At 30.3% G+C, this 27,546-nt stretch overlaps 1 protein-coding gene across 1 annotated transcript in view; it reads left to right on the plus strand.

Moving 5' to 3' along the window:
* Positions 1-11,598: 11,598 nt before the first annotated feature.
* Positions 11,599-27,546, plus strand: part of LOC145332556 (uncharacterized) — a 33,817-nt gene continuing 17,869 nt past the window's right edge. The window contains exons 1-9 of the mRNA XM_080177563.1: positions 11,599-11,743; positions 14,334-14,395; positions 16,023-16,051; positions 16,682-16,730; positions 17,732-17,815; positions 18,313-18,376; positions 21,071-21,113; positions 23,515-23,567; positions 23,801-23,886. Coding sequence (XP_080033689.1) covers positions 11,702-11,743; positions 14,334-14,395; positions 16,023-16,051; positions 16,682-16,730; positions 17,732-17,815; positions 18,313-18,376; positions 21,071-21,113; positions 23,515-23,567; positions 23,801-23,886 — 512 coding nt within the window. The 5' untranslated portion in view covers positions 11,599-11,701. The remainder of the gene's footprint in view (positions 11,744-14,333; positions 14,396-16,022; positions 16,052-16,681; positions 16,731-17,731; positions 17,816-18,312; positions 18,377-21,070; positions 21,114-23,514; positions 23,568-23,800; positions 23,887-27,546) is intronic.

Below are 27,546 nucleotides of genomic sequence, written 5' to 3' on the forward strand. Positions count from 1 at the left end.
CAAACTATTTAATAATTTTATTCTAACTTGTTCGTAAGATTTTACTGATAATCAAAATTGGATAATGTTTTCTTGTTGTGATTGGTGTATTCCCATAATCCTATAATACAATTTAATTTAAGAGCAAAGTTTTTGCACAAGTTTGATGTATAAGTCTGTATGTTGATTTTAGTTTGCACTTTTTACACACATTTGCTCAAGCTTTACTCTTATCTTTTTCACATGCATATCCTTATAAAGTAACAGATTGTTCGTCTGTTTGTAACAAGGGAATATCATACTGGCAACAATAATATATTAAAATTAGGTGAAAAAACAGGGCAGTAAAAGGAGGGATTTTTAGTGGTTTAAATATGCCATAGGACTTCAGGCAATTTTCGATGTAAATTAAAGCACTTATATGATGCCAAACCTAACAAGTATCTTTTTCACCTAGTAACAACGAAGAAAAATACAAAAATGCAAAAAATAACATATTGATTATTATTATTGAAGGAAAGCAGGCTAAAACATCTCATTCGTACATAATATTATTATCTTCATGTTTTTGCCAAATTATTTTTATTGAAGTGTCTTTAACATATGATTTAATAAATATATTTTTTCTTCTACTTTTCTACCAGTTATATATATGGTATAGTACTCTGTAATAAACTAAACATATTAAAATAAGAAACACTTAAATTTGGTAAAATATTTCCCCTTAATTAAAAAGCAATATATTTAGTCCAAAAAACTTTCCTGAAAATACAATTATAAACAGCCACATGCACATTCTATTACTTTAAATGTAAAATTTTAGAAACAAGTTATGATATAAATTTCCTGAGCTTCCCAGGAGAATTAAAATGATTTTGGTCGTCGTCTTCATTGCATTTAACAAGAATCTGATGCTTCCCTAAATTTTTTAAACTTGAAATTTGTCTAAAAATGTTTGAAATATGTGTAAAAATAAGTAATTTGGATCCATAAATAGCGAAGAATTATCATCAAATAACATATTTATCATGTTACATGTACTTTAATAAAGTGAAACTTGTATTGTACTTATAAATGTTCTTATTTTAGATAACCAAATGCACACCCATGAAAAGCAAGCCTTAATAAATTGTTTTATTACTAAGCATACCCTCCCTCAATTTTTCTTTATTACTGATAGTCTTGTACTTTCAGATAATTCAAAATGACAGAATCTTAAAGCTCAGAATTGGAACAGTTTTTTTCACATCTTTTTCCTACAAACTTATTATCTATTTAAGATCATAATAAGTAGATAGTTGTGAAGCTACCTTACAAGGGCTTTAGGACAGTCAGATGAATTATCTAATTAATGAGGTGAGACATTGTCAGGAAATATTTATCCCTGACATGTATATGGATAAAATTCCCCTCCATCCACTCCCTCTACCCCATCCCCTCTTCTCCTTCTGGGTCAATAAACTGATCAATAAATGAGTTCTATGTTAGCAAATTACCTTGACGACAATTTTTTCCCTTAAAGTTCACGTATAATCTATATCCATTTATGTAACAAAGTTTGAGTTATGGTACGCCTAATGTATAAAGAAAACGAATCAGTTTAATTTGACATCACTTTTTTGATATAAAAAATACTATACATGATGTTGTTTTTGCTATTTACTGTATAGATAAGTATTTTTTACATTATTATTATTATCAATATAAAACTACATAGATTATCTATAAGATAACCATAGAAAAATGGATAAAGAAAATAAGAAAGAAAAAAGTATATAAGTTTTATTCAAAATTAGAGAGATTCATGTTCATTTCCATGTTAATCAAACAATCTATTCTTTACCATTGAAAGTAAATTAAATGTACGAAACGATTTTTGTCATCGATAATACCACGTTTAAGCCCGTGCGGTCTAAACCTGCGGGGCTACCCTATACCCAATAATCTAACCTAAACCAATACTTTTACGAAAAACTTTACTTGTCCCTCCCCCTTATAATCTTTAAACTTATACTATTAAACCCTTACACTCTATAAAATCTAAATACGAAAAAACATACATTTACTTAATCCCTTATCCATTGATAATCTGTTATTTGTTGCTGTATTAAAAAGCAGATATCGTATTTTTAAGCTTTATAAGGAAATATTATTTAGGGGAAAAAACAATCTTTAAGGAAGGATCATTCATAAAATTCATTTTATTATAAAATTTTTAAAAGAGGATAACGCCAAGAAAACTGTACAGGTTTTAAAATATGACATTGTGCTAAAGAAGTACAATAATAGAAAAAAACTTACATAACTTTTAAATTATGAATTTACGTCTTTATCTATCTTTAGAAAAGTTATTAATAAAAGTTTCTGGAAAATGGATAATTGTGTAAATCTATAAGTTACGCAGTTCAAAAAAAGTAACCCCATCCCCCTCTGAAAAAAAAATATTTATGGGGGGGGGGGGGTTGGAAAGAAACATTTTTAATAGTGATTGGTACTTCACAACAACAGGATAAATTGTGGGGTACTCTTCCCAATATACATTTTTTAAAACAGAAATGAAAATATGGAGTAGGTAGGATTTTTTCCTCCGGGGCCATGTATGTATCCTCGTTAAATAGCTTAAAACCTGTCTAGATTTAACAATTCCGTTTATCCTTGTTGACCTATGTTTTTTTTACTAACGTAATGCTTCACTAAAAGATACAACAGGTTTTGCTGGAAATTAATGAAAAAAAATCAAATCTATTAAAAGATTTAATTTCATAAAAAAATTGCTTAATTAAATCACATTAAATGACAAATTTTTCCTGAATTTTTATGAAACTTATTCATAACATTTGCATTTTTGTAAAAATTAAGTTCCTCTAAAAATAGTGAAATTCATGAAATTAACAAGGACGTTTACGCCCATAGGCAGCACAACTGTTTGAAATTATAAGCAAAATATACAGCCAAGAATTAAAATCTAAAGGAAACTAGAAAATAGAAGGAAAAAAATAGCTAAAAGACTAAGCTGTAGAACATACCTTATATATGTATATACTAGCGGCGCCACCCCTAGTGCCTAGGTTAATGAGAGGGCATTACAATAGCTTGAATCCTTGCATGAAAGAATGAGAACTTGCAAAGCTTTCACAAAATGTTTTAGTTTAATATTCTACTGACCAATCAGAATCTATTCTATGACCCGTCGGTGTGTCTGTTATAAGCTAGAGTACATAACAATTTCTATGGGAAAATGTTTTTTTTTCTCTTCTGCTATTCAAGTTTAAAGACCGATTCTTTGGTGTAGATTAAGATGACAAATGCAAATCTTCTTTAAAATTAATTAGCTTCACAAATTTAGATGTTTTAATCCAAGTTAACAAAGAAATCGTTTTTATGGAATAAAGTACCACAGGGTGTATAAATGAAGTAGCTACACTGCAAAAATTATAAAATTTATATTCACTATTACACAGCTGTATACTTTTATATTACTAAGGAAATTAACAAGATATTTGTTTGTAATAAGACACGCTTAACATTAGGAATATAATTACTTTACATTATTCTAGGGCGTAGCAACTCTATTACTAACAATTTAGGCATGCCAGTTATGCTGAACATAACTTCAGTAATAACTTATGTGAAGTTAATTTCTAACTCATCTTAATTTTATTTCTTTTCTTTCGTAAAGATTTATTTAATGTTCATTAAATTTCTAAAATTCCCTGAAGAGTTAAGCCTAGTTCAGTAGTTACTGAGATCTTAAGCTTCAGATGGACGGGTGATGGACGTACATATCATAATATCGTAACATTTCTACTCGTTATAGATGTTGTCATATAATGTAGAATTCAGTAGGCATCAAATTTTTAAAGCTGCAGATAAAAAAACTAATCTATAATATAAAGTAGAATGATGTATGTCCGTCCCTTAAGATCTCGGTAACCACTGAACCGATCAGATTCTACTCTTCAGGAAATATACCTACTGGTCCTGTGGTGGTTTTAGGCTACTTTCTTAGGGCGAAGCGGCTAGTTACTTTATAATGTAGGATTAAGAAAACTTTAAAGCATGGGTCAATATTAGTGAAAATAAAGAAAAATTCTGTATGATTGTTACATCCTCAAAACATATATCTACCATATTATGCTATTGTAACAACATAAAACCATACTTTAAACATTTAGAATTACTGTACTCTACTATACTGTAGTTTTGTGGAAAATCTATGCTAGTTTTTGTAACAATCTATGCCCCCCCCCCCCTCTCTTATATACACTGTGCAGAGTGTCTACCTCAACACCAACCTTTACCACTCCTACACACACAGGGCAGGGGTGCCCCTCAACACAATCACCGTTTGGAAGAAGTGGCAGTTCTTTGCGAGCTCCGATGCTAGCACATCCAATTATATTTTCAATAGTTTTTTCAAATAAATTTGCATCCACGGTCCTCGAAAGAGGGCTTTGGGAATAAGTATTGCTCACAAAAAAATAAATAAATGAATTTTCTTTTAAGTAGCATTTGAGTTTTTTATATCTATTATTTCTGACACCCAGAGGGTTGGCTCAGTCGTAAAAAATAAAGTCCAAATAGTAGTATGAAATTATGTTAAAGTGTTGTTTAAAAGTTTAATAAAAGTTTACCCTTTCACGTGACATATTCTTAAATTTTAAGAGATTAAAGATGAATTATACATTTTTGGGTACATTCTGGATTCTACCATTATTCTATCAATCCCCTCTTTATTCTCTTAAGATAACAAATTTTTTATTAATACTGCATATACTTGTGGTGCCCAAAGAAGGGTTATCTTTAAAGGTATTAAAATGGTATGCCACAAATAATATATGTAATTTTTTATTTTAAATTTGTTATCTTAACATGATAATAGAGTACAAAAATCCTTTTTATTTCTTGTCCATTGCTTTATGTGCAAAAACTTTTCTCTTTTAATTGTCTCCAATTTATCGGATGATTTGTCCTTTTCATACCTTACAGAAATTAGGAAGAGTTTAAATAAACAGTAAATGTACCTTTAAAACAATTTTAGTTGAATATAGTACATTAAAAACCTTCATTTTTTAGGGAAAGCTATTTTTTATTTTAGAAACCTTTTTCAAAAGAAAATTTCTTGCTAAACAAAGAAAATTGTGTTTAAATTAGCGCAGCAACACCAACAAAAATAGTAAAAACCTTTATGCCGATTTGACAATTGAAATAAGTTGTAAACAAGTACAGGGTGTTTTTTTTATTGAGTTAAAAGTATTGCTTAATTTAACCCACTTGCCATTGACAGATAATAATAATCTATATCTTAATTTCTTCATTGATGTGGGACATTTTGTATGAGAAAAATATTTGGCGATTTTCAACAAATTCTGCCTTAAAAACCGGTTTTTCCAAAGTACCTATTTTTGGAAGATTTTTGGATCATGACTAATTTAAAGAGTGTGCAAAAATGGGTACATTTTTAAAAATCAAATTGCGCGGCTTGTGTTAATAGTAGAAAAATGTTATGCATATCGTTAGAATCGTCATAAACTCTAGTTTTTAGGTTTTTAAGAATTATTCCTGTGCTACGTATAGTTTAGGATCGCTACGTGGTAAAATGTTCCAAGTTACTTCAAATTTTTAACATTTTTCACATTTTCCAATGTAGCTTCTATACTACAAATAGCATGAATATGATACATATATTTCCAAAAACTAGAGTTTATGACAATTCTAACGGTATGCATAACATTTTTCTACTATTAACACAAGCCGCGCAATTTGATTTTTATAAATGTACCCATTTTTGCACACTCTTTAAATTAGTCATGATCCAAAAATCTTCCAAAAATAGGTACTTTGGAAAAACCGGTTTTTAAGGCAGAATTTGTTGAAAATCGCCAAATATTTTTTTCTCATACCAAATGTCCCACATCAATGAAGAAATTAAGATATAGATTATTAATTTCTGTCAATGGCAAGTGGGTTAAATTAAGCAATACTTTTAACTCAATAAAAAAAACACCCTGTATATCCTAAGTAGTGAAGCTCTTGAAAGTAGAAATAAAGCAAAGAAATTGATAGAAAAAAACAGGCCGACTTAGAATCAGAACAGGGCCGAAAAACACTGATCGATCAAGTAAATAAAACTGGATGCTCACTAGCACAGAGAATATCCACACGATATTTTAGCCATCTATCTTGAATTGCAGCTGAAATATTCAAACCGTTTCTTAAAAACGAACAGATATTCAAATTATAGAGTAGCTTTGCTACTAAAAATCATTAAGGGTCAACGCACGCATATAAACAGACATAAATGTGATTTTCTAAAAAAACATTTTAGTTATTGAACCTTTGTATTATGATAATATGTTTTTCAATATTCTTGTTTGCTTTAGTAAAATCATAAATAACCATAATACAGGGTGTTTTTTTTAATAAGTTAAAAGTATTGCTTAATTTAACCCACTTGCCATTGACAGAAATTAATAATCTATATCTTAATTTCTTCATTGATGTGGGACATTTTGTATGAGAAAAAAATATTTGGCGATTTTCAACAAATTCTGCCTTAAAAACCGGTTTTTCCAAAGTACTTATTTTGGAAGATTTTTGGATCATGACTAATTTAAAGGGTTTGCAAAAATGTGTACATTTTTAAAAATCAAATAGCGCGGCTTGTGTTAATAGTAGAAAAATGTTATGCATATCGTTAGAATCGTCATAAACTCTAGTTTTTAGGTATTTAAGAACTATTCCTGTGCTACGTATAGTTTAGGAGCTACGTAGTAAAATGTTCCAACTTACTTAAAATTTTCAACATTTCTTACATTTTCCAATGTAGCTTCTATACTACAAATAGCCTGTATGTGTTACATATATTTCCTAAAACTAGAGTTTATGACAATTCTAACGGTATGCGTAACATTTTTCTACTATTAACACAAGCCGCGCAATTTGATTTTTAAAAATGTACACATTTTTGCACACTCTTTAAATTAGTCATAATCCAAAAATCTTCAAAAAATAGGTACTTTGGAAAAAACGGTTTTTAAGGCAGAATTTGTTGAAAATCGCCAAATATTTTTTTCTCATACAAAATGTCCCACATCAATGAAGAAATTAAGATATAGATTTTTTATTTCTGTCAATGGCAAGTGGGTTAAATTAAGCAATACTTTTAACTTATTAAAAAAAAACACCCTGTATATTTCAGAAATGGAATAATACATATGAAAAATAAAAATTTAAGTTTTAAAAGTATAGTATCTATTTGATTTTTTGGCTTAGAATATTAGGAGTACCCAACGATGCTGTGAGTATTGGTGCAAAAAATATGACGTAACAAAAAAAAATTAGCCAATGAGAGGCCGTTATTGACCAATGGTAAAATTTATAGTGGCCTCTCATTGGCTAATTTTTTTTGTTACGTCATATTTTTTGCACCAATACTCACAGCATCGTACCCAACGATTTAATTTAAAGTTTTTGCGATTCTACTTATTAATCTGTTCTTTTGAAAACAAATCAATATTATTACTTTACGTACTATTACATATTTTAAAAGGATAGAAAAAACACGGTAAAAATAAAAGAGTAGGTTATACAACCATCTTCTAATAATATCATATTTCCTCTAACATTGGTAGCGAAGTGACTCTATTTATCAGATACGTCAGGCAATGATGTAATATGTATGGAAAAGTAAATGGACGTAAAGCTTAGACGTCCTTGATGTCAGACATACCTCCTATCAACCTAGCTATTAGCTTTGCTAATTACATTATGTATTGCCTTTAAGAAAACATAAAGAAATTTGCCTTGTATTTGTAGCGTTAGTAACAAGTCCTACTAAAGACTTTAATAATAAAATGTACACCCATATAGCCGCTTCCAACCCCCATATGTAGGTGGGATAAACATTCACACTTCAACCACACTAAGGGCATGCTCTAAGTTCACAATTGAAACAAGGTGCGGGTTGAACATGAGCAGGTTTTTTTTTCTAGGGAAGGATTCCCAAACCCCCTGGACTGGGGGAAGTGACCAGAATTCAGTCTGGCATCTACCCTGGGACCTTTCCAGCACAGTAGGACTCTTCTGGTGTAGCTCCTAAGGTCATTGATGCACGGTGCAGGATGGACGGCGTGCACGTACCTGGTCTCCCATCCCAATTGAAACAAGGTGGGACACTTAAAACCATTCTAGGGCCAGTAGGTATATTTCCTAAAAAATCAAGCCTGGGTTTCAGACGGACAGACAGTCATTGTACGTCCTTGTATTATATATGCAGCCGCAGCCAAGGTACCATAGATATTAATTTATTATTTTTTATTCGATATATTGTAATAAATATCTTTTTTAATTCTAAGACAATAACAATAATAAGATATTATATTTTTTTGTAGGGATGATTGACCTCACATTATGACTGCACACATTAACCACATAAGATCACGTTATTCTACATTCATTCTAATAACGGTGTTACATATTTCTCGTTTGCTATTCGAGATAGATCTCTAGATTTCCAGTCGGTTATTCCTTTTGTAGTGTTATTAAGAAAACCTGACTGGGAACTTTGATTTACATAGCATTTATTTAAGACGAGACACATAATTTTCTTGGAAATTTTTCTAACTGTAATTTAAGAAATATTGGACTTTACTCATAAATACTCATTTAAATAGATTTTTAAAAACATTTCAATAGATTTTTAAAAAACATTTAAATAGATTTTTAAAAAACATTTAAATAGATTTTTAAGAAACATTTAAATAGATTTTTAAAAAACATTTAAATAGATTTTTAAAAAACATTTAAATAGATTTAAAAAAACACTTAAATAGATTATGTATTAATATGTAATTACATACACTTTGACTAAAGTAAAGCAATGATGCACCTACAATACAAATTATCTATTACTTTAGAAAATTTCGTTTTCTTAACTTTTTTAAAAAGACAAAAAATACCATTTTGTGGAGTCCCGTTTTCAGCCTTAGAACCTTGAAAATCAGAGCCCAATCGGTCCAAACGGTAAGAAACTTAACCCTATTTCGGAGAGTGTGGCGATGGGGTTGCGTTTTCTTCTTTTTTAATAATAAGATTATCAACTCGTTGTACTATCAAAAATGATGTAAATTAGATAGGTAGAAAATTGAATATTATTTAATGATAATTAGAAAAATTAAGAGTTTAGTTCATAACAAAAACATGTTTTTTTCAATTATTTTTATTATTAAATCTTTTTCATTAGAAGTAAAATCCTATTAATTAAAAGCTACTCTATAGACAAGAAATCCCCACTGAACCAATGTTTAATAATGCATTGTTTGTAATGCTTCCTTTAGGTTAGGTCAAGTATAGTTCTAAGAACTCTTGCTAAAGCCTCATAAGCCTTTTTGAACTAGTGCCTGCTTTTAGGGCTGGAAATTTGAAAGTAAGGAAATTGGTGTGCTGTATATTTTGAAATGGCAGAATTAATAATTAGCCTTTAATTATTTATGGGAGGATTTTAAATTTACAAAATATACGGACTTGTAGATTTCTACCTTTTTAGAGTATCCATTGGAAAATATATGCAAAGAATCACTTTTTTCTTTTCAAAATCATTTTTTTTCTAACTCCTTCTCTCTTGTTCTTTCTTTCTCTTTCCTTTTCTCTCATGTTTAACCCTTCCCCTTCTCTTATTTAAATTAAATCTCTGTTTCTCTATCTCTCTCTCTCTGTCTCTCTGTCTCTCTGTCTCTCTCTCTCTCTGTCTCTGTCTCTGTCTCTCTCTCTCTCTGACTCTCTCTCTGTCTCTCTCTGTCTCTCTCTTTCTCTCTCTGTCTCTTTCTCTCTCTCTCTCTCTCTCTCTATTTCTGTCTCTTCTCTCCCCCACAAATCTAAATCTCTCTGTAACGCTGAATTAATTGAGTGATGTATTTCTCGATCTTGTAAATTTCTCTCTTTAATTCTCATCTTTGATGATTCCGTATTCAGTTTATCAATATCTATCGTACCAATATCACCACATCCCGTATCTAGCATTTTAATCAAAATAAATCATGTAATGTTCCTGTAAAAAGGTTTTGAAAGAGGATTCGGATAATTTTGACACTACAGTAGTAGTTCGATTAAAAAAATCATGATTAAGATTGAAAAAAAAATGTTCCTAAAATTTATCTGTTTGTGTATGTACTGAAAGCTAGTTGTTAATTTATTTAAGTTTTGATTTAAATTTTACAATTAATCCAAAGGGAACTATCCGCGAACGAGGGCAAGTGATTCTAAGCACCTTCCAGCATTGATTTATAGTATTCTTAAAGTGAATATACTATGCTCATGTTTAATATTTGGTTCATCGACTAAAAAATTAGGTTAAATGAAAAAAAAATTGAAATGTAAAGCATCTTTTGATGCAATATCTTCAAATGCTTTGTTGAGTTCAAAGGACAAAATAAAATAACACGGCAGAAAAGCATCAAATGCTGTAAATCAATTAAACTGTTTACATTATTTAAAGTTACCAACCATTTTTCTAAATATACATTTTTATCTAAATAATATTTTTTTTGTGTCAAGCTTTTAAACAACAGTTTGAACTCATCAAAACATTTGATGATATTGGACCAAAAAATATAGTTTTTTTTCATATAAAACCAGGTAAAACCTAACTTTTTAGTCGATAAACCAAATATTAAACATAAACCTTGTATATTCACTATAAAAATACTATGGATCAATGCTGGAAAGTGCTTAGAATCACTTGCTCGCGTTTGTGGATAGTTCCCTTTGATTAAAGGCCGCGAGGATGATTATTTTCCAAATTATCGCAACAGAAACTTTCTAATAAAATGTATTTGAAAAAAATATCAAAAGCTAGCTAATTTACTTTACTGATGAAGGTTGGTCGAAAAATTTTATCACTAGGATATATTTTGGAAGATGAAACGGTTAGTCGGTCTTACTCAAGCCCTAGTTTAAGAATATCTACACGTTCATTAAATTCAGCATAAACTGAAGTGAGAGTTTTTGTAATTTTGTCATGAATGTGAATCTTAAGGCTAAGGTATTATTATTATCATAATTATCATGTATTATTACAAATATTATGTATGTATGTTGATTCAAATTGTCATGTAGGGCTGTAATGTTACCTTGCAATAGATAGATATTAAATAAATATTTACAAAAAAAAAGTATTAATACAGTTAGATTAAAATAAAATATGTAATAACATTAAGAAAAAGATGATATCATTAGTTTTCAGAAAAAAAACGAACTGAATAACAGTTATCATTCATAGAGTACTAATAACTTTAATGTTATTTATAAAGAATATCTAAATATCCTAATGGGATAAAAAGAAAAAAAGAATTACCTTTTAAAAATGTTTAATTTTAAAGAAAATATTGCGTTATACTAATAATGGAACACAGTAATAGTGTCTGACTGATTATAACGTAACAAAAAAAATTAGCCAATGAGAGGCCACTATAAATTTTACCATTGGTCAATAACGGCCTCTCATTGGCTAATTTTTTTTTGTTACGTCATAATCAGTCAGACACTATCACTGTGTTCCTAATAATGTCTTTCTTATCTATAGATGCGCAGTTTGAAAAAATATAGTCTTCTTTTTGTTTCAGATATTTTTGAAAATGTCCTTATCCCAGTGAATTTGTAACCCTTTGTAGCCAACAAAATGTTTTAATTGCTGATCAGTTCTGTGTGTTTATATTAGTCCTGTATGGAGTTCACTATACCGCCCACCATCAAAGAAAGAAGAAAGGTAAAAGAAATAGACGCATAAATATTTCTCCAAACCTTACAATATTTTGATAAGATGCATCATTAGACTTTGTTAAATAGATGGTTTTCTTAGATTTTGATGCGGCTGAGAAGTTGCACCTAGTTAAAAGTTAATGTTTCTTCCAGGGTTTATCAAGTAGATTTGATTTGAGGAAAATAAAGTTTTTTTTTCAAATTTATAATTATGTAAACTATTCATGAAATTATAAATAATTCAGGAGATAAATTTCTGTTATTTTGAAATTTGAATAATGCAAATCATCCAGGGAAAATAAAATGAAAATATTTATAGATATTAGATAATAATGTCAAAACATAGATTTATACAATTAGATGTATACACCAAACAACTACCCCCCCCCCTTTACCTGAAAGAGCCCCAAAAATTACAGAAATTTGGTCACAGGAAATGTTTGCTTCCTCACTGAGTGTGATAAGCTTACACTTTAAAAATTGAGAAAGCCCTTAAAGTTATACTAAAAGTATATGTATTGAATATGCAGACAAAAAGAAATTACCACATCAATTTAATTTTTTTTATGTTGTTTTCTAACTCAAAAAAGGCGTGTAAAACTTGGCTTATTGAATATGTCAGCCTGTAAAGTTTTTTTTGTGTTTAAGAAGCCTATTTTCCTACCATTCCTGATTGGAACACCTTTCTTTTACTGTATCCATTAATTAGGATAAAACCAATAACAAAAACATATGCGAATCATAGACTTTCAAAACTGAAATAATATAGGATCTATTCCTCTATATGGAATAACTTTATAATGGATTTTAATATATAACATGAGGAAAATATTTTCTCGTATTTATTCGAATCTGGTGGATAGGAACCGGTTCTCATCCATACGAAAAAACTATGTCTAACATCGTATTATATCCAGCTTTCTACGAATATAAAAATGTACAATCATAAGATTAAAACCAGTTTTTTGAGCCCGTGCCTTCAGCACCTCGGGGCTTAAAAAATGGTTTAAATCTTATAATTGTACATATATATCCGCGAAAAGCTGTTTATAATACGATGCGAGAAATAACTATTAAAGGTTTTTCTTTACATGGAAATTTAACATTTTTTTAAATTCTAATTTAAATACTATAAAAAGTTGAACATTGCTTTTAGTGATTGTATTTTCCAACTATGAGAAACGTGAAGTTATACTTTTTAAAAATATTATTAAGTAAAATACAGATTAAAGATAATTAAAATTTCACATGAAAACACTCCACATTTTTGCTGTTAAAATTTAAAATTTGCAATTTTTTTGGCAACATACCTAAATATTTTCAATCTAGAAATTTTGTACATATATGTTTTACAGAGATGTAGGAAAATTAATATACATTTAATTGTAATCTTAAATGACCAACAAATCTACACAAAAATTTACAGAGCTTTTAATCAATAAGTGATTTTTAATGCATAGTGAAAGAGAAGAAAAGTTCAAGGCTTTGGAGATTGTAAATAAAAAGCCAAACAGGAAATAAAATCCAACAACTGTAATTTTTTAAAAGATGCGTACTATCATGAAGTATTCGCTTTCCTCACTGATTGACTCTTTCATATAGAAAAGTTGTATACAACTATTAGAGTAAAAGATATTAGAGTGCCCTTAAAGTCACTGTTAGTAGTATATATTAGTTGTTTAATGACAACCCCTTTTTTAAGGTAAGACTTCTCGTGGTTCCCTGGGATAATCCCTGTGCATAGCTTGGCACTTATTAAATTTTTTTGGCAAAACACTTACTCTTTTATTCCAATTGAAGTGGCACTTAAAAATAAGTTTCTAAAGAGGCTTAACAAAAGTGAGTTTCAAAGATTTAAGATTTCTTCATAACACAATAAAACGTCTTATTGGACGAGGTTTAATTCTTGTGTGACAGTTTGTAGCATAACTTTTATTGAAATCACTTTCATATAGTTTCATAACTAATAATGCTACGTGATGATATACGTGGTTTTTAACACTCATATCGTGTTCTATAATGTTTAATACTCCATCTTCCTCGCTTGAAGCTTTGTTTTGTTAACTATAAATGTATTATGTAAAGATGTATAACCCAGAATACTAGTATTAGAGACCTTTTCATCTGCCAGCAAATTGCTTTCTGCTATTGTGTAGCGACTTGGCTGTGTAATTATTTACGACGGTATTGGTTAATATTCAATTGAAAGTCGGAGTATAGTCCCTTTCGTGGCAACGCACCTTAAGGGGCGATTCTTTGCATTTTTCACAGTAGCTTTTCTCCTATTTCTAGCCCCTACGGGGGGCTCTAACCATGCGGGGCCAATTGCCTAACCCTTTGGGACAATCACCTAACCCAATATAACCTAACCTAACCTAAAATAACCTATAAAAAGCCATTTTAAAAATACGACGAATTTGACCCTTTTCCCCTTTATTGCTTTACACTTTTTGGGTTACTAAAAAAAGGGTTAGTATTAGGACGAAGTGTATTATTTATCTGCAACTTATAATACAATAATAATGCAAAAAAGTAAATATGTAATACTGATTATTCTTACCTGGTAGAAAAAATTATTTTTCGTACATTTTTTTCAGACAGCGCTGTACAAGAATCATTCAACCACACATCTGAATTTTAAACAGCCTCTGGGCGAAAAGTAAGTTATTTTGCAGAACCATTTGGAGGAGGTCAAAGCTAATTTTCTTAAACGTAGGGTGAGGGGGGGGGGGGGTTGTAGCAAATTTTGGATAGGAGCTTATATTTGAATGCGAAATGTAAAAAAATTGTGCATTGAACCATGGCGAATATTTTTTGCATCAGGGTAACATTTTTATATTGGGGGAGACGGAATCTTATTTAATACTTATATTTGCGGGAACTTTTGTTTATTGAAATCTTCCAATTTACAAAACTTCCTGCTTTATTGCATCAAGATCCATGACAGATCTATATATGAAATAAATGTCTATATATGAGCTCAAGTTTTCCAAGTAATAAATGTTTAAAACTCATAGTGCTCCAATAATCTGTAATAAACTCTCATTGACCAGAACGATAAGACCCATTATTTTACTGTATGAAGAATAAATTCATTTTTTTATTTCATGTTGCTATTTGAATTACTAGCGGCTTCGCCCTTAGCCTCTAGGAGCTTTGCCCCAAGAGATGATAAAAAAAAATTAAGGTGAAATTCGTAAAAGGACCAAGGAAATCTTCTGCAAAAAAAAAGGACCTAGGAAATCTTCTGCAAAAAAAAAATAAAGGACCAAGGAAATCTTCTGCAAAAAAAACAAAAAGAAAAAAAATAAGGGGAGGATTTTTTTTTTTTGGGGGGGGGGGTGTCCCACTCCCCAAGAAAATAGCCTAAAACCACCACAGGACCAGTAGGTATATACCCTGAAGAGTAGAATCCAATCGGTTCAGTGGTTACTGAGATCTTAAGCTTCAGACGGACAGATGGATGGACGGACAGACAGACAGACATCATTCTACTTTGTATTATAGATATTGAAGTATTAAATTTCTATCCATAAAACAGAAAATTTAAATTCATAATATAGTAAATAAAAGAAAACTTAGTTTTAAAACAATTTGATACTAGCGATATGTGCGTAATGTGGTTAGATATTAAACTAAAATAAAACAGTTAACTAAACATTTTAACCCTTTCAGGATGATAATTTGAAATAAAAAATATTAAGATCCTAAAATAGTTTAAGAAAGAAATCGTCAGGGAGAGGATAATGGAAGAATAGGGTTAATAGTCAGAATTCAGATAACTAAAAGAAAGTAAGTAAAATATTGAATAAACCTAGCCAATAGCGAGATAATTATATCGAGCCCAACTCTAGTAAATATATATCCAAAACCTTTGGGAGTACCCTACTGACGAACTGAAAATCCCATTATTTCAAAGGTGAATTCTAATTTTTAATTAACGCCTTAGGTGTATTTAAAATGAATAAAGAATTTAAATATAGCATTATCTTAGTATTATGAATATAAATAAAGTAAGAGATTAAGTTGGTGATTTTTTTGTTTGTCATATTTTTAGAGACAGCGTAAAATGACACAAAAAATGACGGCATATGATAAAATAACCACTGAGAGGCCAATATACATTTTACCATTTGTCAATTAGAGTGTATACTGGCCTCTCATTGGTTAACTTTATTGCATGAAGTCATTTATTTGGCACAGATTTACGCTGTCTCCTATTTTTAAGTTTTTACTTTTTACATGTTGACATTACATAATTATTTTTATTATCTTTTAAATTTTAGATCAACAGAAAATTCCCACACTCCAGAAAGTAAGTAAAATTTTTTCTTGTAGTATTTTTTGTCTGTAAGTTAAGATCTCGCTAACCATCGCACTGATTTTGATTATTTTGAATGCTTCTTGTCAATTGTATTGAAAAGATCTTTAAAGCAATTTGAGTTTACATGTTTTAATCAAAAGGTTTCTATAAAGCTTTGGATCCCTCACAGTGTCTCTCTGTTTTTAATGCGTTACACATGTAACGTTATGAGAGTCTAATTTATTAGGGTATATTTGTGGATATGTCAGAACAATATTTATTTGTATTTTTTTCCATTGCATCTTTGTATGTTATGACCGTTTGCGGTTTTGTTATATCTTAACCGATTTACATGTATTTCAATTTTGTTCGGTAAAATTATTTGAAAATAATTGCAATTAAGTCGTTCTTAGCAGTTCTTGGATGCTAAAGCAGTAGGATGTAATGTGTGACTATCTAAAATTTTGTAAATTTTATGATCATATGATGGATTTTTTTTGTTTGTTTAATGTATCAAATAAGTTCCTTGGCGTTATAAGGGTTTGCATTTCTTTACAGAAGTGACGAAAGTACAGTTATCTAATTTTCATTTTGAAAAGGCGCAATTTTCACAACAACTAATCTTGTTCTACTTTATTTTAGTCAGGATGTTACAAAGATTACCAACATTTGTTTTCACTCCCTCTCCAAGGTGAGCAAATTAAAGAAGAAAAGCTGGATTAGAACCGGTTCTCAGCCATAAGGAAAAATTATGTATAGAATAGAATTTTATACAGTTTTTACGAATATAAAAATTTATCATAAGATTTTAACCAGTTTTTTTTAACCTTGCCTTCGGCATCTCGGGGCAAAAACAATTGCTTTTCATTTTATAATTGTACTTTTTATATTCGTAGAAAACTATAATTCCTGTTTATAATACAATGCGATAAATAACTTTTCTAAAATTATTGAGAAACTTTGCATTACTTAAATTTCCGTACAAATCAATATTTTAAGCTATGACTTAACAATACAAAGGTTTTAAACCTGGGTAGATATCATATCTCAAGAAAATCTGTTTTAAACATAAAAGTTTTAGCCTTTTTTGGTGAAAAGTATTGATTTTCTGCAAAAAAAAGTTTTTGTGGCTAAAAATATCCATTCATTTCAACATATGATATCGTTGCATATTTTTATTTAACTCGAAAATGAAAGTAAGCAAATGTCCTGAAGGGTCGATAAATTGAATGAAATTTAAATATTGCTTTGTTTCAACTTTTGTACCATATGTACATCTTTTTTCCCTGTATGATATAATTTATTTTTTGTTATTATCATTTATTTTCATGATTCTTTAAAAGTAAAAAAATTCAACCAAAAAATTAACAATGAGAGTTTAAAACATAATTATTGTAAATACTAAGCATAAATGATAATCTGAATATGAATACTTTCCAGTATGGTTTGGAAACAGATTAATATTGCTGGATTAGAACTGGTTCTCAGCCTTACTGAAAAATTTATTTATAGCTAGCATATTACAGACATTTTACTACGAATATTACAATAATAATCGTAAAGTAAAAAAAATGTTTTGTTACCTCGAGCCTTCTTTTAATTTTTCATTTCAATATCCTGAGAAAGCTGTCTATAATACGATGCTATAAATAACTATTAATTTACAAAGCTATAACAAGATTTTTTCTGCAGGTTCCTTCGAATGTTATCAAGTAGCAGTAGTAGTTCAGAACAGATGGGCAGATCTGACCCAATGACTGATTATACAAATAAATGGTGTGTATATCCCTATAATAAAGTAACAGGATGTTTGTCTGTCTTTTTGTACCGAAGGATCTCGCTAACCGCTGAACCGTTATTGTTTTCCACTTTTCAAGGACCCCTAGAGGCCTCTAGGTGCGTAGCCGCTGGTTTTAGTATATTATATAACCTTAAAAAAGCTTTAATGAACAGAGAATTATTTTGAGTGCAATAGATTTGTATTATTCAATGTTTGAGTAAAATCTAAATTTGTGATCGCTTAAAATTTTTAAATAATACCTAAGTATTGAATTGTATAACAGTTTATTGTCCTTTTTATTCTAGAATATTAACTTATGTATTCATAGCGAATTATGGCATCGTTTACCCTTACCCGACTGAACATAATTGTTAATAAAATTCAAATAGTTAAAATAAATCTTTCATTCAAGTATGAATATCACATAAGGGAAGGAAAACAAAAAATAAATAACAAAGCAAGAGATGTCTTTTCTAGACAATTAATGTTTCAGTGATGCCCCTCGAACTGCTCCTATGCCCCGAAGAGCTCTATCAACAGACAGTCAAAACAACAAGGTAATTCAGCAGATTAAAGTAATAATAATTTTACAGCCGTTTTCTGAACAAGGACCTTGTTGATAACCGCTGTCTTTTTTGAGAATTAAGATTAAGTGAATACATTTTCTTTTGTTTGCTTATTACTGTAGTTCAGTTAGGCTAAATTGGGCAAAGGTTAGCTCTGCAGAGCTAAGGTAAGGGGAGTTATCAGTTATCAAAGCAATCAATTGAATGATATCAAAAATATTTATTTTATAAATATCTATTCAGTTAATAGGTTAAAGTATATTTCAGGTGTTAAAGAAAACTACGAAATAATTCTGGATCAAAAATACTATATAAATTTAAACCTCCTATAACGACTTTAGAATAATTTGCGGGGTTTCTTGAACATTTTATACATACCTATTCAGTTAATAGGTTAAAGTATATTTCAGGTGTTAAAGATAACTACGAAATAATTCTGGATCAAAATTACTATAAATTAAAATACTATAAATTTAAACCTTCTATAACGACTTTAAAGTAATTTGCGAGGTTTCTTGAACATTTTTTTTCTCTTTATTATTGATAGCTTAATATTTGTAATTTAATCAAATGATTCATTGGTATGTAACAGTTACAAAAAAATAAATGTATATTACATCATATCTTTAGAAAGAGATTACAACATTAGTAAAGGTTCCTCATTATACCTCTAATTATTTTGTAAGAAATAAAACACTGTGAATAACCAATTAGAGCCCAGGAAGCATGATTTGTTTGTTTGTGTATTCATTTACAAATTACATTCATATGTTTTACCAGATTTGTTTGGTTTAGCTTTTCTATAAAACTGATGAAAATTACCATTTAAACTTTCAAACTTTTATTGGTGAAATGAGGGTTTTCAAAGGTTAAAAGAGATAGGGTAATCTAATGTATTTACTCCCTTGATCCCCGCTTTAAACGACTCCGGGTTGGATTAGTAATATTCTAACAAAAAATTCATTTTAGTCAGGGAGTAAAGGAAGGGGACAATGAATCAAATATTCAATTATTAGGGGTCTCAAACCTTGGGTACCTGCTTAAAGTGTTCATGAAGGATTTAGCAAGATTGTTATGTACTGGTTATCTAATTTTAAGTAAATGTTTTTTTTCTTGGAACTTTTTTTCTAAATTAGATTTCCAAAAACACTTTAGTATTTTCTTCAAATTTTCTGGATAAATCTAGTTTTCATTGTCTTTCAGCCAAAACTCTTAGATTGAATTAATTGCCCATTGTCCCCTCCCTTACTCCCTGCATTCTAGTACTAAATTTTACATTTCTTTCTATTTTATGTAAGTTTGACTTTTGTAAAGTGTTTAATAATTATAAAGAAATTTATTAGTATAATCGCTCTGTTAAAGTTTTGTTTTTAAGCTTTTTTTCTCTCAAAATCACAAACAATCAATTTAGTATTTACATCATTGGTTGTTTTACATTTCAACTAGTATTTAACCACTGCAATTTACTTATCTGGTTTGGGTAAACATATAATAAACCGATAATACGTAGGAAATCAATTAATTAGTTTAGAGAAAAAACAACAATACAAAAACTAACTGGAATTAATAATCAAATAAAAAAATGAGTTTGAGATGTACAAAGCTTCTCTACAAGCTTTCCTAAACCCTCACTATTAATATTCTATAATTTCTTTAGCCAAAACCTGGAGAAAATTTTGTAAATTTGTTTATATAAAGCAAAGAAACATTAAAAAGGACATTTTTGTCCTTATTCCCCAAAAATAATAAGCAAGGATGATCGAGGTTAAGAAATTAAAGAAAATATTCAGTTGCTTATTGGGGAGTTAATCTTCACAAAATGGAAGAATATTTCTCAACGCATTGTGGCAAACCGACAGACAATAAAGAGTAGATGTTATTGCTTATTAATAAATGAAATTCTCACAAAAATTAAGAACTTTAAAACCTTTAATATCATCAGAAAGTCTTAACCTCATAATTGGGAACTTAATGACTAACGGACGATCCAATAATTATTTTCTAGAGTTGCTTCGCTACACAAAAGAACAATAAACTATAAAACAATAGGAAATCCGGGAAAGGCTATTCATGTTTTCACAAGATTTTAAAAGGAAATATTTTGAAAGAACTAAATAAGACCTGTTCCAAAAATATTAATTTTTTTTAGTTTACATAAAATTATTATCTTATGCGTAGAATATAGTTTATTCATAGCTATTGTAGCTCTTTCATGAAATTTGATAATTACGCTGATTTTCATCCTTTGTTTTTGTTGACTTTTTAATTAGGTCAAGAAAAGTTTTGTAATATATATTTTTGTTTTCATAATATCGGAATAAAAAGGGGCATATGAGGAAAGAAAAGAAAGGGTTTAAAGGCAGTTTTCATTTTAGTTTAAAAAGAAAAGGTATAATAATTGGTTGGAAATATTTTTATCCAAGGGCCATTTCTCTCAGGAGGGTGGAGGTCCGCTCTTCTTAGGGCTTAAATAGTTATATGCTTCCCATGACCCATACAAATACAAAGTTTTACTTGTAGATAGAACCATATAGGTCAAGCGGTTATTGACAAGTACAGACAGAAAGACACAAAGATATCATGTTACTTTTATATATATTTCAAAAATAGAAAAATGGTTTTGGATCAAGATAAAAAATATAAATCTTCCAAAATTGCGTTTGAAAAATGTTTGATTTATTTTAGAGGCTGAATGTATCACGGACAAACTTTGCTGACAAAAGATCAGGTAAATTAAATTTGCCCTTCAACTTTCCCGCCAATAAAAAAATAAACTGTCTTTATTTAGGACATACTACTACTTTATTTGTGATAATATTAATAAAATTAAGATTTGTTCAACAACAATAAAAAAAACATCAGGTTTTTTCTGGTATTAATAGGAATTTTGGGAACGGTTCATTCATATAAAATTAGAATTAGTATATTTTCTTTAAAGGGGAACTTCAGATTGTGTGTAATTGTTTTTCCTAATATTAGGTTTTATTAAGTACTGGTTAGCCCCGCAGGGTTAGGGGTTTGGTGGAAAGCACTGCGAATTAACTTAAACCTTAGATAAAATAAAATACTTGGTATTGAAGATATTGAAATTACCTATATCTTATGCAAAAATTTTACTTTATTTGCATCAATTTACAAAGTACATCAATAATATTTTTGCTAGAAATGTAAATTGGAAAAAAGAAAATATTTTGCTCTCATTTCGACTTAGTACTAATAGTACATTTAAAATTTGTTTTTAACTTAATAAGTGTTTTTAAAATGAAGAGCGTATGCCATAAAAGAAGCTATTAAATTAAACAATTCAACTTTATCTTGGTGGGAGGGGACATTGGTCTGTAAATAATATTGTATAAACTGGGTGCCAGCAACGAATTGTGCTTCTTAAACCACAAACAAAATTCTTGTGTTTACTTTAGGCTAGGTTAGGTCAGGTAAGTGATACAAGAGCATAAGGAAAAAGGATAAGAGGATGAATACTCACCCCAATTTCATTGTAAAATATTACTTCCCCCCTACTAAAATAATTTGTCTGCTATTTATCTAAACCGTCCGCGGCTTTTTGCATCTTAATCATAACCTATTCTGTATATGTAAAAAAAAATAAAAAATTTTTATCTTATTAATTATTATTATTTTTCTGTAATTTATTATGTTTTTAAAAAAATTAAAGAAAATATTTTAAATACAATTTGATTTAGAATCTTAAAAAACAAACAGCCGCGGACGGTCTTAGTGCAGCAGAAAAGTATGTTTCGCCTAGTTTAAAAATAGGAGGGTTCACCTTTTATGATCAAAAATTTATTTTTTTTTCAAATTAGCCTAAATGTAATATTTAAATCTAATTAACATGATAAAACTTTTAAATGTTTACTAATAAAAAATTAATAGTTTAGCTCTCAGCCACCAGGTTCGCTAGTTGTCTACTTCAAAGACATACATTAAAACTAAGGCTAAATATTAAATAAAAAATTTCATAACTGAATAATCTAAATAAGTGAATAATCTGTAATGCTATCTATGTTCTTTCTCAGACAATACTCGTTTATACAATATTTTTAACATTTTCAAGTGATGTTATTTACCCCTCAGGGTTTGGCCCTTTAGTGACAAAAATCCAAAACAAGAAAAATACAGGCAAAATAAAATTTTATGAACGCTTTGATATTCTAGTTCTATATCCAAAGCTAGATGGCACTGAAAAACTGATTATTATAATTTACAATCAAATGTTCATATTAAATTTGTAAAAACGTTTATTTATTAAAAAATATAAGTTAGATAGACTGCAATATAAATCTTATAAGCTAATAATGAGTGTTATGATTAAAGTCAGTAGCAAAGTCATGAAAAATTAATAATGATAATTTTATATTCTTCCATTAGGTTTCATCAGAATGGATGATAATTCAAAATATTTCTATTTCATCCTATAAAAATTAGATTTATGCTTCAAACAGCAACTATAATTGCCTTGAAATTATATTTAATTTTTAAGATATTCCCATTTTGAAAAGTGGTGGAATAACATTAAAAATTCAGCGCGGCAATTGCTCAATATAGGCCTCTAGGCCCACTGCCTATTTTAGTCCTTCAAATACCTCGATTTCTCTCTTTTATTATTTTCTCTATGTACAAGAGACACCTAGGGATACTACCACGTAGGGAAAGTGGGCGATCTCCTCTTAGAAATATTTTGTTCTTCAATTTTGAAACAACTATTTTAGGTTAGGTTAGGTTTTAGGCTAGGGAGCCGAGCGTTGCGGCTAGGCAGGCAAGGGGGCCGAGCGCTGCGGCAAGGCAGGCAAGGGGGCCGATCGCTGCGGCTAGGCAGGCAAGTGCGCCGAGCGCTGCGGCCATAGTTCATAGTTTCTGGGGGGGGGGGGGGGGGGGTGTTGGTATAAAAATTAATTTTCAAAATTGAAAAAAAATAGTTCTAAGAGAATATTACCGGAAAGTGTCATGTAGAGGTACAGTCCCCAACTTCACATGAAATCTTCTTCAAATTGAAAATAATGGGGTTTAGGGATGTAAGTGGTCCATTTATTGGAACCAGTGAAAGCACCTTTGTGCAAACCACTAGATATCAATCGGTTTCTAAGCGATACTGGAAACATTTCTTATTTTAGTTAACTCTGGTGGAAAACTGAACCCAAGCCTGTACTTGAGCAGCAGCAATGGGGTAGGTGGCCTTTTTTATAGCAAAGCTACTCTATTATTTGAAATGTCTGTCTGTCTGTCTGAATGTCTAAAACGTTGTTAGATTTTTTTTGCATGTAGCTTAAAATTTCGGAAGTTTCTCATTCGATTGAGTTCTTTATTTTAGGGAAGATAGTATTATGTATTTTTTGCCTTAGAACTTAGTGAAACAGACGTTAGTAACTATTAAAGTATGACAGATCTTTTTTTTGGCAGGAAGTAAACTCGTTCCCAGAGGAAGTTTTTGGTAAGATCTATCTGATTGCGAACTACAGCGAAATTACAAAGAAATTAAAAGTCAGGTAAGCAATTTTTGTCCTCTTTTAAATCTGGAAAAGATAGATTTAATTTACTTTTTCTATCCTGGAATCGTTTCAACGTTGGGATCTAAAGGGATAAGACAATAGTCGATAAATTGGTGTACATCCCCATTGTTGATGAACACAATTTCTCATTCTGTAGTTTAAAATTAGTGGCTGAAACGCTTGAACATTTGAACTCAATTCACTAGGGTTCCCAAAGTTGTAAAGCCAACGAATAAGAAACATTATTATAAAATTTTGGGGACTAGTATAATAAACAGTCCATTGTCCCCTCAAGCAATGAGTGAAATGATATTTGGTGGATGCGGCTTAGGATAGCTTAGACTGATTTTTGCTGAAGTTGGCTTACAGTGACTTGTTCTTCTCCAAAGCCCCTAAGATTCCTTCAATTTAATTGCCCGTTATAGCTGCTGCTGTAGATCTTACAACGCTTAGCAGATAAGTTCAGTTGGTCCTGGTGCTTCCACAAAGCCGCTTGGCTGAGGGCGGCTGTGGTTGAGTCATATTGAATGGCTTACGTATGCCGTGCGGTTAACAGAGAGGCCTTGAAAAAGCTGCGAGGCCCAATGTGGCTTAGGCTAAGTTTTGAATAAAATAAAGTTTAGAAGATACAAAATACTAAGAAAAAAATCCATGATCGCAAAGACGTATGTTTCGGTACGCATGCCTTGCCGTACACGAAATCTTAATCTCCAAGCCCTCCGAATGACCAACATGTGAATGTTTACAAATGTGTATTTATTACCATGAAAACGGTGCATCTAAAACAAAAATATAAAAATTAATTTCATAATATTAATGGCTTATTATTTTTGTATATCGAGGTTGCGTGATTTCAATTTAATTAAAAATATAAAATTTCTAAAAAACTTTAAATTGGCACGAAACATATTAAATAGCATCAGAAATTGATAATTTTAGATTCAAATGATCAATAAAATTAAGGAAAATATTCGTATGTCAAAAGTTAGCAGTTAAATGGTCTATTTGTTGAAAAATTAATGTTTTAAATTTCTTCGTAAAAATATACCATACTACACTTATTATTAAGAATTAAAGATAAATTCTTACCACATTATACGTCAAACTAAGCAGGAAGGCTTATTTGAGATCTTCCACGGATTAGAGCGCATGTATATCCATCCAATACATTATATTTATTCACGTAGCTCTTCACATGGGAATCAACAAGGAAAAAATGTGCGCGCCTTTGTTTGTTTACAAGCGAAGCGCGGAGATAGTTAGGAATGCCGCGTAACACACTCATTCTCTGGTGTAAGGAAAAGGGAATTAATGGGTTCGAACTTGCCAGGGAATACAAGAAAATCATTCCAACACACACCCGTCTAGTCACTGGGAATCGAACACAATAACTCATCTTAGCATCATGCGTGCAGACAGTGTCCACAAAATCACAATCTCATAACGCATAAATTACAAGAGTTTAAAATGGCATGGCCATCAGGCCTAAAATTAATTATGGTAACTTACGAACACCACAATAACTCAAACCGACTCCACTACCACATAAGGATAGGAATAAGGAATGGGAAAAGCATTCAACATTCATGAAATGCACATTTACCACTCACACATCTCATTAATCATGGCCTCATAATCTCAATTAAAGTTAGAATTACAGACCATGTAATTGCGAATACATGAATTAATAATCAATAGTACCTAAACTTTGATTAGGTACCTACATAATAATAGGCTAATGATTTTTATATTAAAAATCGCATCAATAATTAAGTAATCAACTCAAACTTTTAATCAAAAGAAAGAAAGATTAAATAATGACATTTTTTCTACTAAATCTTTTTGCTAGAAAAGAAAAATAGAATTTTCATAAAAAACTTCTCAAAATTAAGCATTTTCTCCAGCGGAAAAATACTCGGGCTTACATCTAGACATTCTTAGATAAAATAGGTAAATCCTTAAATCTAACATGTTTAATAAAATAGATACTTAAATCTAAATAAAATATGACTGTAAAAAAATCATCAAACATCGGAAAATTAAAATTTCATGATTTTAAATCTTCGTGAATCAAAATTGCGTAAAATAAAATTGCAATTGAAATATGCAAATTAAATTACCAAAATAAAACAAAAGCTCAATTATAAGAAAAGAACTTCTCTAAATGCTGAGTTTGCAATTTTTCTCTGTTTTAAGAAGAAAGCAACTTGTACATATTCATACAGTCAAAATTAAGGCAATTTGGAGCCTCAGTTAGAATGAACCCCTCAAGATACAAACTAACCAATCTTTCAAATATTAATAATGCCATGTTCCAGCTATCCTGACGGACGTTATGTCTTTCCATCACAATTTTTTGATACTGCATAATTTCCGACAGGATTTCTGGCGCAGGGCTCCATCAACTGAAAATAAACATAATTAGTGATGTTTAAATCAAATCAAAAATTAAAAGAATCATGAATAATTCAAGAAACTTTAGAATTATCAATCAAAGCAATCAAAATAAAATTATCTTATGCTTTAGTTCTGCCGTTCTGTAGTATGTCTGGCCGAGGTAACAGAGCTAAGATACACTATAGAGCGGTCTTATTAAGCTTAAATCTTCGAACTCAAAGAATCTACTTAATTCAAAACGAAAAAAAATCTGCATTTTTCTTTAGGTACATCGGTTAAAAGGTAAATAGAAATAATTTTAATATATATGTAATATTAAATTATCTATGTGATTATAATAAATCTTAAAAGAAATATTTGTATGATGTAAAAATCTCATTGTGTTACTTTTTATCATATCGAATTTCAATTAAACAAGGATAAAAATGTTCGTATTTGCGTAGGTACCTAGGAAAATTTCCGCGAAAAAAATCCCTGGTCCCGGAAAGACTTAAATCATTGAAAAAACTTGCGTAAACGTATAAATAACTTAAGTTTGCATTTCAAATGAAAAAATCTTGCGTCGATTTGAAAGTTTAAACGAAATTGAGTCAAATTTTGCGTTTTTTGTCTTTCGAAAAAAATATCTGATAAATCTACCGTAAAAATAAAATTCAAAGTTAAACAAGAACGATACTTATACTAAACTTTGGGTAGATTGATCTTGAGCAGACGTCTTGCGGAAGTCTCGTTACTCGTGGCGGCTGCATCATCTGATAATTTGAACTTGCAAACCACGGTCCTCCCACCTGGGCGCACTTCTTCCACACGCCCCAATCTGAACTTCTTCATCAAATTTGTGCTATCGTCGATCAGCACCACGTCTCCCGGCTCGAGCAGCACCTTGTTGCTGCGCCACTTGACGGACTTGAGTAGCTCAGGCATGAGCTGCTCCTTGTACACCTGATGGAACTGACGGGTCAACTCCTCCAAGTTCTCCAGCCTCCTGGTGATGGGCTCTTTACAACCTGTCTCAAAGGTGCAGATTGCATCGTTGGTCCTGCCGCCTAACAGATCAGCAGGTGAAATTATTCTCCAGCAATTGACGTCATCTCCTTGGGTGGCATAGGTCAATGGCTTAGAATTCAAGACTTTTGCAGTCTCAGCACACAATACCAATAAATCATTGAAGGTTACAGTAGCACCAGCCAACTTCTTGTTCAACACACGCTTGACCAGCCCAACCTGCCTCTCCACAGTACCCACGAACGAGTGTGCTGC

This window comes from Acartia tonsa, chromosome 1 (assembly GCF_053477335.1).
Source record: "Acartia tonsa isolate MP-2025a chromosome 1, ASM5347733v1, whole genome shotgun sequence".
Taxonomy (NCBI): Eukaryota; Metazoa; Arthropoda; class Copepoda; order Calanoida; family Acartiidae; genus Acartia; species Acartia tonsa.